General features: G+C 55.4%; 2 protein-coding genes across 7 annotated transcripts; one reads left to right on the plus strand and one right to left on the minus strand.

Moving 5' to 3' along the window:
- The first annotated feature begins 80 nt into the window (after window positions 1-80).
- On the plus strand, window positions 81-9,887 carry TAPBPL (TAP binding protein like). Of its 5 annotated transcripts, XR_011075921.1 has the most exons (8): window positions 87-562; window positions 1,365-1,583; window positions 1,733-2,005; window positions 4,452-4,790; window positions 5,421-5,723; window positions 6,888-6,971; window positions 7,163-7,402; window positions 9,806-9,887. XR_011075921.1 is itself a non-coding variant. In XM_068559781.1 (7 exons), the coding sequence occupies exons 2-7, from the start codon at window positions 1,412-1,414 to the stop codon at window positions 7,204-7,206; spliced, it is 1,215 nt and encodes a 404-aa protein (XP_068415882.1). In that variant the 5' UTR covers window positions 81-114; window positions 1,365-1,411; the 3' UTR covers window positions 7,207-8,356. The 5 variants fall into 5 exon arrangements, 4 of the variants coding, with proteins under 4 accessions (XP_068415882.1, XP_068415880.1, XP_068415881.1 ...); XM_068559781.1 differs by lacking the exon at window positions 9,806-9,887 and having other exon boundaries at window positions 81-114; window positions 7,163-8,356; XM_068559779.1 differs by lacking the exon at window positions 9,806-9,887 and having other exon boundaries at window positions 7,163-8,356.
- Window positions 9,888-10,010: 123 nt separating this feature from the next.
- Window positions 10,011-15,120, minus strand: VAMP1 (vesicle associated membrane protein 1). Of its 2 annotated transcripts, none has more exons than XM_068559783.1 (5): window positions 14,738-15,120; window positions 11,943-12,069; window positions 11,590-11,748; window positions 10,866-10,913; window positions 10,011-10,438 (listed from the first exon to the last, which is right to left on the minus strand). In XM_068559783.1, coding segments are annotated over exons 1-5 (561 nt in total). In that variant the 5' UTR covers window positions 14,740-15,120; the 3' UTR covers window positions 10,011-10,213. The 2 variants fall into 2 exon arrangements, with proteins under 2 accessions (XP_068415884.1, XP_068415885.1); XM_068559784.1 differs by having other exon boundaries at window positions 10,340-10,438; window positions 10,862-10,913; window positions 14,738-15,117.
- Window positions 15,121-15,448: the final 328 nt, after the last annotated feature.

A 15,448-nucleotide genomic window follows, 5' to 3' on the forward strand; every position in this document is an offset into this window, starting at 1 on the left:
GGCGAAGCGCGGCGCGTTGGGGCGGGGCGGGGCGGGGCGGGGCGGGGCGGGGCGGGGCGGGGCGGGGCGTTAAGGCTCCACAGAAAGTGGGGAAAGGTCCCGGCTACCGGGAGGGTGAGTCTGTTGTCAGCCTCTCCCTTCCTCTACCCTGCCTCCCTTCCCATATCTTGACTTTCTTGGGGCTGGTCGGGAGCAAAAGGGCAAAAGGGCGCACGCCGTGAAGTCAGGTCCTGAAATCACCGGGGGATTTTTTTTTGCGGGGGAGAAGGTGTAAAGAAAGAACAGTGAACAGGCTCCAGCACCAATGGCTTCAGCCAGAGGCCAAGGCAGCCTCGGTGACACTTCCTCAAAGTGAAAGCGAAAGCCAAGTAGGCGGAGAGGACTGACGGGGCCAGGCGGTCGGCCAGGCAGGCGTGTTTGGAGCCCCTTCTCCAGCCCGGACCTGGCCAGCGCGGGGCACGAGGAGGGCCGGCGGGGGAGGAGGGCCTGAGAGCAGCCCCCATGGGCTACGAGGGGTGGTGCTTGCTGGTCTGCTTGGCTCTCTCCGGGGCAGCAGACGCCGGTGAGTCGGGGGCTGGCTGGTGGGGTGTGTCGGGCTAACGAAGCATCAGGTCGCCACCCTCCCCAAGGTCGCCACCCTCCCCAAGGTCGCCGAAGGGGAAAGGGGCCGGGAATGGCTTCCAGTTGCCTTCTGAGCCCAACAGGTGGAAGATTCGGCGGCTGGTAACGGAAGGAACCAGTTGTGACGGGGAGAGAGACTGAGAACTCTGGGGAAAGGGCCAAACGAAGGAATGAGGGGCCGCTTCGGTGGATGTGGTGGGCCCGCTGTCCTACAGGAGAGGGAGCTGGCCTGGGAGCGGACACCTTCAGGAGAGGAAGGGGGGCCCCTAGCTAGGAGATCACGGAGGGGGGGGTGCTCCCCAGAGGTGGGGGAGGGGAAGGCCACCTGTAAAAGCACGGAGCGAGCAGACCCTGGGGGCTGACTGGGAAGTTGAGACGGCTGCCAACGCCCTAGCAACCAAGCCCGTCTCCTCTCCCAATGCAGTTTTGTTCATTTATATGCTTTTGCTGAGAATTCCTTTGAAGAGATAGCTTTCCATGATAGGTGGAAATAAGCTTCATAAATCCATCTGAGCAAGGGAAATCAGGACTTTAAATAATTCACACCAAGAAGTATGTACGTGGAGAAGCAGGTGCTTCACAGAAAGCTGGTTCTGGGTAAAACAGGATCAGAGCTGGACGCAGAGGCAGCTAGGAACGGGGAAGATTACCCCTTGATGACTCGACAGTCTGGGGTAGGGGGGAGCAAGTATAGAAGTAACTTTCTGGGCTAGAGGGTGCTCACCCCAGCCTGTTCCCTGCAGTAGAAAGGCAGTGGCGGCCAGTGGACGTGATCTTGGACTGCTTCCTGATGGGGGAAGGTGGGCACCGTGGAGGTTTCGCCAGCAGTGAGAACATGGTGAAGGCCTTGTTGGTGCTGAAGCAGGTGCCAGTGCCGGACGACGGCTCCCTGGAAGGCCTCACGGATTTCCAAGGGGGCACACTGGCCAAGGACGACCCACTCATTACCTTCGAGGCCTCAGGTAAGAGCCCTCCACCCTGTGTCCCAGTCCTTCTGGGCTCCCTCCAGTTCCTGAGCCTAGTTCCCAAGGACACCCACCCACACCTGCTTCCCATCAGCCCAGGTGTTCTCTATCCAGCTCCATCTCTGTGCTGCCATCTTCTTCCCCAGTGAACCTGATACAGATTCCCCAGGCCGAGGCCTTGCTCCATGCTGACTGCAGCGGGAAAGAGGTGACCTGTGAGATCTCCCGCTATTTTCTCCAGGCCAGGCCAAAGGCCACGGTGGAGACGGCAGCCTGGTTCATCACCAACGTGCTAGTGTCTGGAGAGGGACCTAGTATCTCCATGGTGATGAAGACTCTTGGGGATGCTGAGAATGGGTCTGTCTTGCATCCCATGCTGAAACTGCCCCTGAGCCCCCAGGGGACTGTGCGGACTGAAGGTGAGAAAATGAAAAGTAGCAGAAAGAAAGTTTTGATTTTTTTCAAGGGGTCAGAAATGGGGGAATAGTAGGAGAAGGAAGGGGACAAGTCCACCTCTGTGCACATTGGTCATCTCAGGGTGTCCCCTAGGCCTCAGTCCTTTCTTCCTAAAGACCCCAAATGGGGATAATTTTCACCTGGCCACGTGACTTGAGGACATAAGACTTGTGATGCTCTATTTGCGTATGCTGTCCACAGCTGTCTCAGTGAGCCGAGCACCAGCTTCTCCCAGGGAACAGCTAGCCTGGTCAAGATGAGAGAGGAGAGCACAGGCCCGCAGAATTTGTTCATTATCTCCTATCAGTAGAACCTGGTCCTCGCCCTCTCCAACCTTGCACATCTCAGAGGGCACAGAAAATTGAGAACATGATGATAGGTTTCTCCAAAGTTCATGGAATCCAATATTTTGCCTCCAAGAAAAGACAGCCACATCCAGAGAAGATTAGGGGCCTACCCTTCCATCCTTAGAAAGCTCCAGAACACTCAAATTATTCTGTGGTCCAACCTAAGTTTATCCTGCTACATCAGAAGAGGGGTCCTCATGTCTGTCCAGCGTCAACCATAGTCCTAGCATGGCCAGGCATTGCCCTCATTTATTTTGGGATATTTCAAACCTACAAAAAAAGGTGAAAGAATAATAAACACCTGTATACCGTGCACCTGGATTCACCAGTTGTTAACATGTTGCACATCCTTTCCCCCTCCCTCATCTTCTCTCCATTTCCCCTCCGCTTAACTAATTGAAAGTAAACGGCAGACATCTCTACACTTCATCCCAAATGCTTCCATGGATAGCATGTGTTAGTTTATAACCAAAGACATGAATGTTCTCCATAATCATAAAACCATCGCCTCAGCAGCAACCCAAGGTCGGGAGTGGTCTACCCGGGGTGCGGGCAGTAAGGGGGGGTGCAGTGTGCAGATAACGGAAGAACGTATCCTCACCATCAGCCTACGCTGGCAGTTCTGAACCATGTCAGTGATCAAACACTCCTGCCTGCCTGCCAGGGCGGACCGTCCTCACCTCCCCCACCATGGCTGGGTCCGCCCCGATTGTTGTACTTAAGGCATTTTAAAACTGATACAATAATACTATCAAATATGAAGTCCAAATTCAAACTTCTCCAATTGCCCTTGTAGTGTTCTTTATAGCCTTGGGGGGTTTGGTTTGTCCAGGATTCAGACAAGGATTGCGCATTGTATTTAGTTGTCCTGTTCCTTCAGCCTCCTTTACTCCAGAACAGTCTTCAGAGCCTGAACGATTTTGAGGCCGGGCCACTGTCTTGTAGATGTCCCAGCATTTGGATCTGTCCGATTGTTTTCCTCATTAGACTGGGGTTCAGCACGTTTGGCTCAGACACCACCACTGTGTGCTTGTTTCAGCTCTGTCTCCTTTAGTCTCCTCAGCAGCCTTGCTCTAAGCAGGTGAGCTCGGCAACACTGAGGGGCTTGCCCAAGACCACAGAGGGAGTTAAGTGGAAGAGCCGGGCTTCCAAAAGCTTGGACTGCAACTCCAGTAGTTCTTTTTTTTTCTTTTTTCTTTCTTTCTTTATTTTTGGCTGCTTTGGGTCTTCGTTGCTGCGCATGGGCTTTCTTTTAGTTGCGGCGAGCGGGGGCTTCTCATTGCGGTGGCTTCTTTTGTTGCAGAGCACGGGCTCTAGGCATGCAGGCGCAGTAGTTGTGGCTCACGGGCTCTAGAGTGCAGGCTCAGTAGTTGTGGCACACGGGCTTAGTTGCTCTGCGGCATGTGGGATCTTCCCGGACCAGGACTCAAACCCATGTCCCCTGCATTGGCAGGCGGATTCTTAACCACTGAGCCACCAGGGAAGCCCCTCCAGTAGTTCTTACCTGAGGGTCAACAGTAACCCATAATTTTTTTTTTATATAAATTTTTTCTTTTATTTTTTTGGCTGCGTTGGGTCCTAGTTGCAGGATGCGGGGTCTTCATTGAGGCATGCGGGATCTTCGTTGTGGTGCGTGGGCTTCTCTCTAGTTGTGGCGTGCAGGTTTTCTGTCTCTAGTTGTGGCGCGTGGGCTCTGTAGTTTGTGGCACTCGGGCTCTCTCGTTGAGGCGCGTGAGCTCTGTAGTTGTGGCGCGGGCTTAGTTGCCCTACAGCATGTGGGATCTTAGTTCCCCGACCAGGGATCGAACCTGCGTTCCCTGCATTGAAAGGTGGATTCTCTACCAGTGGACCACCAGGGAAGTCCCAGTAAGCCATAATTTTGCATATGTATTTGCCTGGTCCATAACTTTCATCAGATTGTGCAAGGGGTAAGTGACTCCAAAATGGTTAGGAGTACCACGCATGCATGCTGCCTCTCAACACACCCCGAGCCTGCCACAGCTCAGAGATCAGGTGGCCTCAAGGAGGGAGTGGCCCACAATCACCCCTCTTTCTCCCACAGTGGAGTTCCAGGTGACAACACAGACCCCATCCCTGAATCTCCTGCTGGGGTCCTCAGCCTCCCTGCACTGTGGCTTCTCCGTGGCACCAGGCTTGGGCATCACCAGCGTGGAGTGGCGGCTGCAGCATAAGGGCAGTGGCCAGCTGGTGTACTGCTGGACCACGGGGCGGGGGCAGGCCAAGCGGGAGGGCGCCACCCTGGAGCCTCAGCAGCTGCTCATGGCTGGGGACGCCTCCCTCACCCTACCCAGCCTCACTCTGAAGGATGAGGGGGCCTACGTCTGCCAGATCACAACCTCCCTCTACCGAGCTCAACAGATCATCCAGCTCGACGTCCAAGGTGAGGCCAGGACTCAGTTATCCCGGGAAGAGGGAAAGGGATATGCCTATTGAGAGTGTCTTCCAGAATGGGATCAAACACAAGGGCACTTTCCTGAGAGGCAGACTGCATTCCCGCAGCCTGAATGCCATCTCCATCCTAGAAGCGCAGATGGCATCAGATGGAGTTTCCCGTCAGGCTCTAGATAATCCCATTGAGAAGCTTCCCAGCGCAGGATCCTGCTGCCCTGCACTGGCTGGCTGTCTCCAGTCACCCCAGTCCTTTTGGACCACATCCAGAGGAGGAGCAGCCGCAAACCAAGCAGGGGCGTGGGGGCGGTCCTGACCGCGGGCACTATTTCAACGAGGCTAGCCTTTAAAATCACTGGCTTGTGGTGATGCTGAGAAGCCAGCCAACCTTTCGTTGGTTTTGCTGTTGTTTTTCAGTTACCTGTGGGAGTCGTACCCCCTTATGTCCTGCATCCAGGTGGACCCCTCACCACCACTATCCCCCCCGCCGCCTGGCACCTCACTGAGGAGGACACTTCCGCCTCCACAGCCTGCTCTTATGTTCAGCAGGAGGAGAAGGGTCTTGGCTCCTCTGCTGTCCCCGTGACGCCTGTGGGATTTTATTACCCCTCCTTTCTTCCAGCTGCCCCCAAAGTACTACTGAGCTTGGCGAGCGAAGCTCTGCCACCCACCCTCATCTGCAGCGTCACTGGCTATTACCCTCTGGACGTGAGTGTGACGTGGATCCGGGAGGAGCTGGGTGGAGACCCGGCCCCAGTCTCTGGCGCCTCCTTCTCCAGCCTCCGGCAGAGCGTGGCAGGCACCTACAGCATCTCCTCCTCCCTGACGGCAGAGCCTGGCTCTGTGGGTGCCACTTACACCTGCCAAGTCACCCACGTCTCCCTGGAGGAGCCCCTGGGGGCCGACACCTGGGTTGCCCCACCAGGTATGGGAGTGCCCTCCTTTCCCCACCACCACGCCTGGGCTCACGGCTCCTGCCCTCTGGCCTTGTTCGGCTTCCCACAGTCTCGGCTGCTTCTTTCCCAAGGCGACAGCCTCCAGAGGTCCCGCCCCACGTCCTCCGAGACTTTATTACCCCCCGAGTTCTGGGGTACCAGGCACTGCTGAGAGCTGGAGACCAAGGCTGAACAATTCCTCATCCTGCCCTCGAGGAGCTTAGCCCAGTGCGAGGGACAGACTAGGCAGTCAGGGAAGATGACCTGGGGGAGGCCTGCAAGCCGGGTGAGCTGGCTCGGGGGCAGGGAACACCAGGACAGAAGGAACGGCACGTGTGAAGGCCTCATTATAAGACAGGCTAAAAAGAACTGGGGGGCCTGCACGGCTAGAGGCAAGGGTGTGTGGGGAAAGGGGGCTGTGGCCGTGAAGCTTGAGAGGCGATGGTATTTACTGAGCATCTGCATCAAGCCAGTCCTGCACTGAGCACTCAGATGTGGGCCTGCACAGGTTCTCCTCCCATTTTAGGGATGAGTAACTGATACTTGCAGATGTTCAGCAATTTGCCCAAGGTCACCTGCCTAGGAAATGGTAAAACAGAAAATGTGAAAAATAGGTAGGCTGATTCCCCTAGAGCCTCAACCCCCCTCCTGCTATTGGTGGGCAGAGAACAACAGGCCTTCAAGCTGGAACTTCATCCGAGGCCACAGAATGTCTTCGAAAGGTCTTATACCATAAAGAGTCGGCACCTCGCAATGCCTTACTTGGTGGCTCATGAGACCGTAAGCTTCCCCGAACCTGGGGTTTTGCCTCAGCTTACATCATTCCCCAGTTGTTTACAAAATTTCAGTTTATCACCAGCTAATCTAAACTAAATCTCCCGTGCAAAGCCGTTTGAAAAATGGTTGTCCTGAGGTGGGAAGAGGTAGAGGATTCTGTGCGGAGTGACACACGGACGTCCACCCTGAGCAGGTCCCAGCGCCACTGTGTGCTGGTCCCTGGGTGAGAGCAGAACACCTGATAGGAGCTCCTCGACCAGGGACGCTTGAACGCGTGCGCGCGCGCGCCCGGTCCTTCCTGCCGGGGCAGACGCTGCACGTGAGCGCTCAGTATGGTTCCCGCCACTGAGCCCCGTCCACACCTCTGTCCCCTACAGAGCAGAGGATGGCCTTTGGAGTCCTTTTTGCCAGCAGCCTCTTCCTCCTGGCACTGCTGTTCCTGGGACTGCAGAGACGCCAAGGTAAGAAAGAGCCTGGGCACCCTCGGCTCTGGCCCTGACCGAACTCACTTGGAGATCAGCTGCTCTAAGTGCCGCCACACCCAGACCAGGGATGAAACCCAAGCATCCGGAGCTCCAGCCAGCCCCCCAGCCCCCAGCTTCTGGGCTTACCCCAACTGACACCAACTTCCTTCCCTCCCATTTTCTCCTAGCTACCTCACCAAGGCCTGCCAGGACCCCGAGGCACTCCGGGTAGCCACTCTCCTACCTTAGATGTAAGAGAGTCACATTCTCCCAGAAGGACTCTAAGCTGAGTCCCAGAGCTCAAAGAGGCCCCAAGAAAGATACGAAGAAGGCACAGATCACTGACTGTGGCTCTGGATTTCTGCAGGCCTCTGCCTTCCTTCACTGCATGCCCTGGGCTGATACACCAAGGGAGAAAGCGTGAAGAGGTGAGAGGGTGGCAGGAAGGCAGGAGGTCTGGGTGGAGGTTAAAACATGAGCCAGGTTTGAGGCGCGGTGGTAGGAAAATATAACAAAAAAATTAAGAAAGGAGCGGATGAGGGACAGTGGAACAGGATGGGGTTGGACGGCCACGCACAATCGTTGAACTCTGTCCCAGGAAAAGCCCTCATGTCCTCGGAAGCAAAGCTTTTCCACTTAACTGTCTTTCCCCACACTGGGCCCCGCCCCGCCCCGCCCCGCCCCACCTCGCTGCTCCGCTGGCAAAGTGTTTGAGGTGTGAAACGAAGACCCTCAGAGGCGACCCTGGGGCCCCCCCTCAGTGGCTCAGTGTAACCTTGAGCTGCGATTAAGCTCCTGCACCTTTGGACAGCTGCTGGGCATTTCAGGACACTTACACACCCATCACTGCCGCGGCTGCAGGGGACAGAGGTCTCCTTTCAGTCATTTTAAAACGGGCCTGGGTCAGCACAGTGGAACTTGGCAGAAGACGGCTGTGCATGGGGACGGTGGGGAGCAGGGCGTGTCGCCTGGGGGCCTTCTCAGGACCTGGCCCAGGACCTGGAGGGAGGAGGCGGCAGATGTCTGAGAAGATCTGCGGGTGTCTGTCCATGAGATGCCCGCTCAGCTTCCTGCCATGGCTTCCTGTCACCCACACCTGAAGAGCTGGGCTGCTTCGGGCACGGAGGCTGAGAGCGGAGACCGCTTCCTCTGCCAGCACCCGGCTCTTGAATCTCGAGAAGACCGACAGCACCCGTAAGCCGCCCTTCCGGCGCAGAGCACCATCAGAAAGGAACTAGAGAGAAACAAGACGCCTCCGCCCCACTGCAGTCACCCCAACCCAAACAAGAGCCAAGTCGGTTTAGTGGTAGGAAGTTGTATTTTTGTTTTGCCTTTGTTCAGATACAGGAAATTGGTAAATACGCCACATGCCTTTGGTGGAAGTACAACTGTTATTTCTGTACAAGTAGGAGAGTGGGGTTAGAAAAAAAGACAGAGAGGTGATGACAGACACACAGTGGGGACGCCACATCGTCTCACGGCAAACCCAAGAGGGGCCGTGGAGACCCGGCCTCGCGTGACTGCCGAGCCCCAGGCTTAGCTGCATATTTGCTCATGCACATGGGTGGTGGGAGGGAAGGGAGGCGGCAAAGACACAGCAAGAGGGGGGTACAGGGCAGGGTGAGAAAGAGAGTAGAAGGGCTAACGTTCCCAGAAGAACAAAGCCAACTACACCTGGGACAGATGGGACAGAAACCCAGAAGTGATTCCTGTGATGGGGCGGGCCAAGAGGGCAGATTTGCTCCAGGCTTGGGACACATCGAGGACAGTGGTGGTTCTTCTCCAGCGGTGACCCCCTGCTTTAGGCAAGGGGAGCCCAGAGGAGAGTGGAGGCCTTCGAGGGGGCCCGTTAGGAGGGTACACAGACTGCCTTCGTCCAGCTCTTCCGTCCCGCCCTGGGGCAGGACGAAGGGAATGTGGGAACAGGGCAAAGGGAGAGGAAGGATGGTTTTGCAGAACGAAATGCTGCTGCGTGGAAAGCGAGCCTGGCCCAGCCTCCTCCTGCTGGTGGACTGGTGGACGGAAGGAACGACGGGACGTGGGGCGGTCCCCGTTCTGTTCCCAGCCGGCCCTCCTCCCCTCTCACCCGGGTCTGTCCCACTGAGTGCCCTTTCCTGAAGCCCAGCACCGGCCCCCGAGACAAGGCTGAGCAGCTCCATCCTCAGGTCCCACTGTCTGTGCCACAAACCATGCAAAGAGGAGGAAAGGAAAGGGAATTCAGACGGGCAGGGGTGCTTTGGAAGGGGAACATACTGCGGGAAGAACAGAGGGGCCGCTCCAGATGAGAAGGCGCCGTGGTGGCACAGCAGTCAACAAGCAGGCCCGCCTGCTGACGGCTCCACCTCCACCCCAAGGCTGGCGGGGGCACCGGACTCTCCCAACGCTCAGGAGCGGCTGGGCCTCAGGAAGGGCCCCTCTCCTCATCCCTGTCTTTGGCAAGTACACGGGGGTGGTGTCGGGGGAAGGACTCCCAGAGGGTCCAGGGCTCCTCACCTCCGACATCTCATCCTCCTCCATCAACAGCAAGGGAGGTACAGGACGCTTGTAACAAGAGGGTGAGAAGTGGCTTCCTCCAAGCCTGGTATTTTCAGATTAGGCCCTTGACTCGCTGTTTCTCTATAACTAACGGGCATTCTCTCATTATCTATGCCAATAACTAAAATTGAGAGGCTCAAACTTTGGCTAAATGAAATTATTTGATGCCCTCACGAACAATACAGAATGCTGTAGAAAACGTGGACAAGAGCCCCTTCCAGGTATGAGCTTGTGGGACTGTTTCTAGGATGGGAATGAGAGTCCTGATATTTTCGCTATTAATATGCGTTCTCTAGGTCTCTGGAGGACAAAGTAAAAGGTTGTTAAGATCCCTGAAGACATAGAAGATCTTGGACTAACAGATGGGAAATAACTGTGAAAAACAGGTTTGACTTTCTAAAAGAGTCCTGCACCAGGACCAAGCTGGACTTTGGGCCCGGCCCAGGCTCCTCTGCAGGCCTGGCACAGGAGAGGTGAGGGGGCCTCCTCCCAGCTGCTCCCAGCCTCCTCCGGCCAGCGGCCTGGCCTTTCCTGGCAACACCATGGGCACAACACTCTTCTCCTCGTCCCAGTCTTGGCCCCTTCTTGAGCACGTCACTTCAGCTACACCCCCTTCCCCATCCCTTGGCCTCCCAACTCTTTTTGGCTTTGGGGGAACTTGAGAGAACATGAGAGGGTAGGAAGGAGATGCCAGCTGTTGTTCTTCAGGTAGTTAATTTAAGACTGCACCACAAGCAGCATTTCCAGTGTTGTAGGACAGAGTGCAAATGAAAGCAACGGAAGGGGAGGAGTGGGCGATGGAGAAGCAGGGCTGGGATGGAGGAAGGCAGATGGGGAAGTTCTGGGGAGAAACAGCAGGACAGGGACATGAGTTTGGATGGCAATGGAGAACAGGGCAGGGGTGGCACATTCTCAAGCAAAAAAGTAGACTGGACACAGGAATCAGGAAGTCCCAGATGGAAAAGAGAAAAGAGACAGGAGAAAACAAGAGGGCAAATTACATCAGGTTACTAGATATTCAGGTATAGTTGTAGGTGTCCCATCCCCACGGCTCCCTCTGACCCAAGCCAGTGGGAAGGAGCACAGCCCACTTCCTCAGAACAGGAGCTACCACCTTCCCCCACAGTCCTGCAGAGTGAAGGCTTGTCCAGCAAGGAAGTCCCTCACCTCTGCCCTTCCGCCCTCCCGAACCAGATGATGCTTCCCTGGCCACGATCTCCATACCTCAGTCAGAGCAGCCCCACTCCCCAGGCAGGCAGGCAGGCAGGCAGGCAGGCAGACAGGCAGGGCTGGGAGGAGACGCCAGGACCTTCCCACCTCTTCACCCCACCAGCAACCTCAGCGATACTTACTTACAATAACTACCACGATGATGGCACAGACGGCTCCCAGCATGATCATCATCTGAGGAAACATTGACAAAAAACAAGCCCTTGGATTTGGGGAAGGAGGACGGAGCCAGGACCAGGGACTCGGACAGTGGAAGAAGCCACACGCCCCCAGGACAGCTGAAGGCCTCCCAACCCCTCGTGCTCCTCCCCATCAGACAATAACCCCTGCACCACAGCTGGCGCTTCTCAGAAACATCAGAGGGTCTGCAGCTTGCTCCTTTTTCCCTAGTTCCTGTTGCCTGGAGGCTTTTAAAGGAACACCAAAGCAGGTGCAGACTTTGGATCTTTAGTCAACTGGTTCGTTTTTCATCAAAAAGTGTTCAGCTCACTCCCAAAAGCTGCAGGTATTTAAATATATAGCTTCGCCAGCCATTGTGTCGATGTTGGTGTAACTCAGGAGGGGTCAGGTAAGAATTTTTCCAGGGGTCCTTTGGGAAAAAGCAGCTTGACTAACCCCTCCAAACTCCTCAGGGTCTCCCCTGGCCCTCAGTTAGTGGTTCTGAGCACTTTAGCGTACCCTGGTGGCCAATTCGGGTAATGCAGCTCGAGAAGGAGGCTTCCCAGATTGCCTCCCAAGAGTCCTGCAGGGCACAGATCGCGAGAGGGAAGGATTGTGGAGCCTGAGGGTTTTCCCGCCTCCTATGTGTTGAGACCCAGGAAAATAAGGGGGAGAGGACAAGAACATTCACCTTGCAGTTTTTCCACCAATACTTCCTCTTTAGCTTGGCAGCGCTGCTCTCAAATTGTGATGCGCCCGCCTGCAAAGCGTCGGCTCTGTCATCCAGCTCTGACAGCTTCTGGTCCCTCTCCAGGACCTTGTCCACATTTACACGCATGATGTCCACCACCTGAGCAGGGCGCAGGAGCAAAGCGGCTAAGCTCCCCCAGAGCCGGGGAGAGAACAGCAAGTCTGCCCTGCCTAACTCTAACTCTAACTCTGCCCTGCCCTGTCTCCCAGAGCCTTTAGCTGCCCCTCTAGATAAAGAGAAGTTTCCCAACTTCCATGACTTGTAAACTCTTAGAGAAAAAGCTATCCACGTACCTCCTCCACTTGTGCCTGCGTCTGCTGTAGTCGTCTGTTACTGGTCATGTTAGGAGGAGGGCCAGGGGGACCCCCACCTGGGGCAGCCCCTTCTGCCCCTTCGGTGGGTGGCTGAGCTGGCGCAGACCTGTGGAGAGAAGTGCACAGAGTGACCAAGACAAGAAAGGAATCACATACATTCTCACCCCATATCACCACAGCAAGGGTGATACGGTTACGTGCAAATAGAAGGGATTCCAGCTCCTTGGCAATACCAAGTGGGGAGATGCAGCACAGAGGCCCAAAGCAAAAGATGAAAGATCCTGTAACAGATGGGGCTCAGCGACATCCAGGGTGGCATCAAGAGCTCTCGTCTGGGCTATCCTCTGACCCAAACTCAAACACATCCTCTGGCACAATGGCCACAGGGACAAATGGGCCAGTCTTGGCTTAAGTGGCATTTCTCTGCCTCCCAGAAGCCTTTCACATGAAGTCAAACTGGAAAACTCCAATCCAGGAGAATTACCTACAAAAAAACTCAACCCTCCGGACAAGCTTACAGACTGAACAACTCTTTTTTTGCAAAGCCTGAATATAGAAAGAAAGGCCAAGCTGACAGACTCTGCTGAAGGGGAGCCAGTTATTGGTTGTTTCATGCAATGATTAGTATAGCGTGGCCACTGTAAGGACGACTTGGAGAATCACCAAAGGCCTCTGTAGTTGCAGTGAGTCAGGACTGTTTGCTTGCTTTGTTTTTCGGCAGAGAAGACTGGGGTTTCACTTAGAACTGGGGCCCAAAGCAATTGTGTTGCAAAAGTGTTCCAAGAGCATAGACAGGGAGCAAAAATATTGGAAATGGTCCTCAGTGTACATGCACCAGAGACAGTCTGTCCCTTCCTTTTTTAGATTTGGCATCCAGTCTCAGGAGACTCTCCTAGTTCCTGATGTCCCAACTAGAAATCTTGGTTTACGCTGCTATGCACAGAGACCATACACCCTTTCCCTTAGCCTTAGGGGAGAATAATCCAGTGTGGGATCCTCAGAATAAACTCCTCTCCACATCCCAACACATGGAAGCTAAATTCACCTCCTCAAGAATTCCCTGAAGTCTAACCTAAGGCATGAGATTTTCTCTGCCAAGGAAGAAGTCACAGGTAGGAGAGCGATCTCTCCAATTTGATGGAGAAAAGAAATTACAATAAGAACTCCTCAAACAGAAGCAGAATCTCACAAAACCTACCTCATAGGAGCAGTCCAAGAGTAAATGCACTACGGATGAAACCATCACAAAGTCACCGAAAAGGAAAAGCCTTGACTACTCACAATAGAACCAGTACCCAGAAGTTCCTCCTCTCTAAGTAAGTAAATTTCAGTCTCAAAAGAGAATAACCCTTCAGAGAGGTTATACTAGCAGATTACACCTGACTCATCCTGGCTAAAAGAATTGCTTTCCCATTTCCCTTTAAGGCACAAAGGAGGCAAAGGAAAGATACAACACTATGGCAGCCACCAGACTCCTATGCTACTACTGTGCCACACAATCTAGTTCTCTGGTGAAAGCGGAAAATTCAATGAGTAGGAAGTAGCCAGTGTTTGGTCTTGGAAGCAGTCCAGGCTGGTGGCACCAATGACAAGATTAAGGTCAGAGACCTCGTGATGCCCTTCTAGTCACCATGGTTTCCCCACCTCCTTCCTTTCATCCCACATGGATGCTACTGGGAACCAGTCAGCTGAAGAGGCTCCCCCTCCCCAAAATGAAAACACAAGGAATCCTAGGGCTTGGCCAAAACGCGTAGAATATCATATACAGTTAAAACTGTAGAAATCAAATAGAGAAAAAGGGAAATCGTTATAAAGCATCTGAAGGGACCATTTCACTTATTACTTCTTGGGAGTTGGGAACACGCAGGAGTAACATATCCAGGGATAGTTATAACCCTTATGTAAGTAAATCTTTTCCCTTTTTGTCACCAAGAGAAGCAACACAAATACATCTAGGACCAGGCCAGGACTCCAAGAAAGAAAGGGAAGTTCTTCATGTGTCTAGCTATAGTTCTCCCTCAGGATCTTGGGATGGGGTGACCATGGTCAGATGACTAAATTGATGATTAGAGACTAAATTGAATGTATTGAGGGAAGGTGGTGGGGCGGGGAGGCGGGGATCCTTAGCTCTATTTCTCTTCCAAGTACTTGGCTAAGACTCAATGACAGGAAAACACCTCCTACACGGGTGGCCTTGGGATGAATGGCTGCTTGGAATCATATGCCACTGCCCCTTGAGTCTTTGTGAGCCGCTCACCTGGCGCCAGGGAACTGGCAGATCAGTTTCTGGAGCTTTTCGCTCACTACCAAGAGGGGGCTACTCGTCACGGTCGGGGTGAGGGGCGTACACAATCTACAGACCGCAGAGCAACCCAAGTTACCAACTGGCAGGTGCACCCATGACTGTCCTTCCAGAGGCCCCAAGCACAGCTTCAATCAACGACAAGAAAGGTCCTGGAGCCCCCTCCCGGGTGCCTCCGCGCCCCACCTTCGCCCGAGACTCGACTGAGGAGCCCCGCAGGTGAGAGGAGAGGGGGCAGTGAATGTGGGACCCCCGCGCCCCTGCCCCGCCCATGGGGTGCCGGCTGCGGCTGGTGCAGGAATGGGGTGCTTTCTCCCCTCCCCGGGGGTGGCTCGGCCTGCGGGCGGCGCGCGGCGGTGGTTCCCCGCGTCGCCGCAGCTGCTGCAATGCGCCATTTTCGGTCCCGCAGAGTCCGGCGCTGGGGGTGAGAGTTGGCAAGGTGTCGCGCCCCCCCACACCAGGGTCAACTCACATGTCTCTGACAGAAGGAGGAGAGGTCCGTCTTCTCTCCCGAGGCTGCGGCGAGACACCCGGCCGGGGAACACTGCGGTGAAGCCGACCGCACCGCCGAGCTCCGCTTCTAGACGGCCACTCGGAGCTCTAGCTGCGGTGAAACTTACCACAGCTGCAGCCCCGGCTCGTCTTTATTAGCGCTGGCCACGCCCCCGGATCACGCTGACAACGCTGCGGCCCAATCCACGCCCAGGACAGGCGCCAGTCCCGAAGCGAAGCCCGGATAAGGCATAGAGTGCCCGCCCCTGAAAATCGGCCAGTCACAGCTCTCTTCTCACCCTGACTCTGGAAAGGAGCGGTGCCGGAAGGATCTGGCCAATACAGCTCTGGTTTTCGCACCTGTCTAACTAAGCGACGGGGCGGGGTGGAACTAGGCGCCCGCTCCCTGGAAGGGCGGCTCCAACAATTTGAATTAGGCCTTTTTGGTGCCTCCCAGCCAATCGCTGAGCAGTTCCTTAAGCCCGGGCCCGCCCACGGCCCCCGGCGCCGGCGTCTCCAGCCAATCACGCCGCTTCCGCTGACAGCGGTGGGCGGGCCCCGGCTCGCTGTGGCCTGGACTCTGGAGCCTGGGGGGCGGTGGAGGTTCGGTGGTCTAGGCACTGCGCTGGCGCTCGGACCTGGCCGGCCTCCACCCCACCTCCCCGCCTTTGACAGCTCTGAGGAGGCTGAA

This window comes from Eschrichtius robustus, chromosome 13 (assembly GCF_028021215.1).
Source record: "Eschrichtius robustus isolate mEscRob2 chromosome 13, mEscRob2.pri, whole genome shotgun sequence".
NCBI classification, from domain to species: domain Eukaryota; kingdom Metazoa; phylum Chordata; class Mammalia; order Artiodactyla; family Eschrichtiidae; genus Eschrichtius; species Eschrichtius robustus.